This window comes from Palaemon carinicauda, chromosome 10 (genome assembly GCF_036898095.1).
Source record: "Palaemon carinicauda isolate YSFRI2023 chromosome 10, ASM3689809v2, whole genome shotgun sequence".
NCBI classification, from domain to species: Eukaryota; Metazoa; Arthropoda; class Malacostraca; order Decapoda; family Palaemonidae; genus Palaemon; species Palaemon carinicauda.
In genome coordinates, this window is record NC_090734.1 from 96,402,741 (window position 1) to 96,407,147 (window position 4,407).

The 4,407-nt window shown below is 42.0% G+C and overlaps 1 protein-coding gene across 1 annotated transcript; it reads right to left on the bottom strand.

The window, feature by feature from the left end:
• Positions 1–3,430: 3,430 nt before the first annotated feature.
• Positions 3,431–4,024, bottom strand: LOC137648142 (uncharacterized). Its single transcript, XM_068381073.1, has one exon. The coding sequence runs from the start codon at positions 4,022–4,024 to the stop codon at positions 3,431–3,433; it is 594 nt and encodes a 197-aa protein (XP_068237174.1).
• Positions 4,025–4,407: the final 383 nt, after the last annotated feature.

The following is a 4,407-nucleotide window of genomic DNA, read 5'->3' on the forward strand; positions in this document are numbered from 1 at the left end:
TCAATACTTCCTACCTCCAATGATATTTCATCTTCTATTGCATATTCCGTTCTCATCATCTCTGTCTTTCTTCTATTTATATTGAGCCCAACCTTATATGATATATCATGTACTCTGGTAAGCAAGCTTTCGTAAGTCTTATGGTGTTCTGCTACTAAGGTCACTGTCAACATCATACTATAGGTCAGCTAATTTCCACTTTACCAATCTAGTCCAATATTTCTCCACCACACCCAACTGTTCTATGCATTACGAAATCCATGAGGATAAAGAAAATAGTTGACAAAGCTTTCCATTGGTGTACTCCACTCTTCACTATAAATTCATTTGATATGACTCCACTAACATTTATTCTTTTCACTATGCTCCTGAATATACCTAATAAAATTTACATATTCAAGAGAAGCTCCATAATGACGATAGACTCTCCACAAATTTGGCAGGTTTCCCCTATCTAAGGCTATTTTTTACAGTCGAAAAAAAAAAAAAAAAAAAAACGCCATCAAAAGTGAATTTCCATATTCTATACATTGGTGTATCACATGTTTTAAAATGAAAATTTGGTCAGTACAACTTATATCTTTTCTAAATCCTGCTTGTTCATCTCTCACCTTTTCATTAATCATTTTCTTTAGTCTCTATAGAATGAGCTTAATATTAATTTTCATGACAAATGCCGTGAGTGTGATGCTTCTTCAATTAATGCAATCAGTCAGATATCCTCTTTTGGCTATTTTCACCAACAATCCCAGCTCCGATTCATCAGGTTTTCCCTCTACACGCCACATTCCACAAACTAATCTTGTAAGTATTAATGGAGTCACTCCATTTCCAGCCAATATCATCACAGCAGTTATTCCATCATAACCAGGGGCTTTCCATCTCTTGAGTTTTTTAAGGATAGCTTCAACTTCAAACACACTGAATTCATTTACGGGCACATCAAGGTCTTCCTTAGCTTCAGATATATCAATCAAATTATTCCCTTCATATCCCCTATTCATGACCTCGCTAAAGTTTTCCATCCAATGTTTCATTTCTTCATCCTCTGTTATTATGACAGATCCATCTCTTTTTTTGTGTGTGTTTTTTTTGATGGGTATATGCTTCTTCTTTCCCCCACTACCGATTTCATTAAAAATTTTGTTACCAATTATTACTCCATAGCCACTCCCTAGATTCATAGCTTTGTCATTCTCATCTGCTTTCCTGTCTAAATATGCTTTTCAGTCATTCATTGTTTTTCTTTTGACCTCACTATCAATACTTGAATACTTATCATGTTTAACCTTGTAATTTTGATTACTTTGTGCTGCACGCATATCTCACGCTCGTACTCTGTAATGGTATTTCAGTTAATTTGTGTATTGTCGTTATTGCTCTGCCCTCGCACTGATAAGTTGTTTCTGCTGTACGTGCCTATATGTCAATCTGTTTGAATTTTTATGACCTTCTTTCACTGAAACTATTGTTATGAAAGCTCCCTGTCTGCTGAAATTAGGTTAGCTGCAATTAAGTCATCTCTCAGTTACCACCCGCACATTGGAGACCATCAGAGTGTTTAGCTCCCTCCGTCTTTCCCCGGCACTGCAGTGTCTTATTGTTTGATGATGTCATCATCAGACACTGAAACTACTATCAGTGCCACGTCCCTGAAACTACCGTCCTTTGCTAGTGAAGGAGTGTTTGTCTTGCTCTAGCGTGCTAAAGTCCATTTTTATCTCAAGGGCGTGATTCGGTCATGTACCAGAGCAGACTATGTTCTCGTGGCGATCCCAGAAATCCCGAATTGGCTGTCCAAACAAGGAGACTTGCCAATAACTCACGACATTCTCTAATCATACTTCATGGAGCAGTACTCGCCATTGCCAGCCGCCTGCATAGCAAAAATTTCAGAGCTCTCTCAACAACTGTTGGGGGACCAAATGGATTTGCTGGTCCTCACAGAAATAACCAGTATCGCTCACCTTCAACCTGCCTCAGGCGGCTCTCCTCATGAATTGAATCTACTTCGGGCTCTTTAGGTATGGCACCTACCCGAACCTGTATGTGCTTCTATCCCTGATGTCGATATTTTGGCATTTATGGATAGCCACTTCATCTTCCAGTTCTATATCAATGCCTCCATTCCTGACGAAGTGGACACCTATTCAACATTGACCGAAGCTGACGTGAATCTGGTAGGACACAGACACCCACCCAGTTACATGCTGGAGCTTCGACAAATCTGCCCTCAACCCACATATACCATCCCTCATTTATGTCCTTCGTCATTCGCACGGACCACATGCCACTGCTGCACGCCTTCACTTTACAGTCCGATGCCTGGTCAGCCCGTTAATGCCGATTTCTCTCTGCCATGGCTGAATACAATTGTACCCTTTAGCACGTCCCTGGAAAATGAATCCTGTTGGCGATGCCCTGTCAAGAAACACATTGGCTGCCATTCAACTAGGATCGGATGACAATGCCTTGGCAGCAGCCCAATGCAAAGATCCATAGTAACAAGCATGTAGGACATCCTGCACATCCCTCCATTGGATGGACGTCCCTCTCAACACCTCCAGCGCCACCCTCCTCTGTGATGTCAGTATTGGAATAATTACACTGTGGATACCTCTTCCATTTGCCAACAGGTGTTTGATTTCACTCATGGCCTTTCACATCACTTGCACCGTTTTACTGCACAGCTGTTAAAGACAAAGTTCATTTGTCAAGGTATTACTAAAAATGCTAATGATAACGTCCATGCCTGTACTTCAGGCTTAATCTCAAAAGTACACCGACAAACTGGTTCAGGAGTGAGCACCTTTCCTCAACCTCAGCAGCATTTTGCCCACATTCACGTTGATGTTGTAGGTCCCCTACCCACATTACAAGGGCCTCATTTCCTGTTTACCGTCATCGAATGCTTCAATCGTTGGCCTGAAGTCCTTCCCATGGAAAGTACGTCGTCCACCCCGTGTACATCTGCCTTACTCTCAGGATGGAATTGCGAGATTTGGTATCACTTCTGACAGGGGTACCACTTTCACCTTTCAATTGTAGACGTCATTGGTGAACTTCCTGGGAATTTCCCTTCATCAGACAGCAGCATACAACCCTGCACCCAACGGTATGATTGAACGTTTTCACCTTTCCCTTAAAGCAACTTTTATGTCCTGCTGCAAGGACTCCAACTGGTTTATCCTGCTTTCGTGGGTCCTCCTGGGACTAAAAACTACTCCTAAAGACGGTCGGGATGTCTCGGCAGCTGAAATGGTGTACGGTGATCTGTTGGTCGTCCCTGTTGAAATTTTTTCCATATGCAACCTTTTTCAACAATCCCCAGCGCCTACGTCACATTGTGGGTAAATTTACTCCATGCTGTCAGACTTACAAGCTCCCATCTAAGCAACACATACCGACAGATCTGTATGTTCAGGTGCGTTTAATCCCCACATGGACACAGAGAGGCATCCCTCTCCAGGACGATGGGCAAGGGTGACGAATAGGGGCTAGATGCCTTTTGGCAAAGGCCCATTTCTTCCATTTCAGCTAACGTTTTTTTAGCAGCTGCCAAACAATCTGATTCCAGACGTTTGAATCTGGCGAACACTGGGAACACCCTCGTCTTCATGTGATGAAAAATATTGTGTTTCGCGGGAACCGTGGACATTTGAAAAATTCCTGGACAGAAAACTTCCGGGTATGATATGAGAAAGTGTGCGTAAGAATTCATTGGTGCACTGATGTGGAGAGCGAAGTCGGAGGGGCCGAGTTGAAGACATGTTGAGAAGGAGGAATCCACGTAGATTAACTGTCGGTGAGCTACATCGACTAGGAGATGGAAATGTGATAGGAAATTTGCATGGAAGATTGGCAATATGACGTCAGCTAAGAGAAACTTCCAAATATATTTGCCGCTTCCAAACAATAATGTGAAGGTTTCATGACCATGGGTGGGTATCGCAGGGCTGTTGGCAGCTACCAGACAGATTTCAGCAGACTTCAGTACGCCTTTCAAGGGTATCCTACTTAACATGTATGTCTGTTTTAAGGGAGGGGGGGGTGAACCATGCATTGCACGCGTATCACACGCTCGTACACTTCAATGGTATTTCTGTTTTTTATATAGTCTCATTATTGCTGTCTCCTCGCACTGATAACTTGTTTTTACCTTTATATGCTTGCTTAGTCTGTTTGAATTTTTTATTACTTTCTTTCACTGAAACTGTTGTTATAAAAGCTCACTGTCTGCTGGAATGAAGCTAGCTGCTATTACGCTAACTCTCAATTACCACCTGCACAACTTCTTTGAAAAATTTCATAAGTCAATATCTGTCTTTGCCTCTTTTTATAGTATCACAAGTATCATTTGATATTCATGGCTTTCTCCCTGTAGCTGCATGTCCCAAAACTCACTAC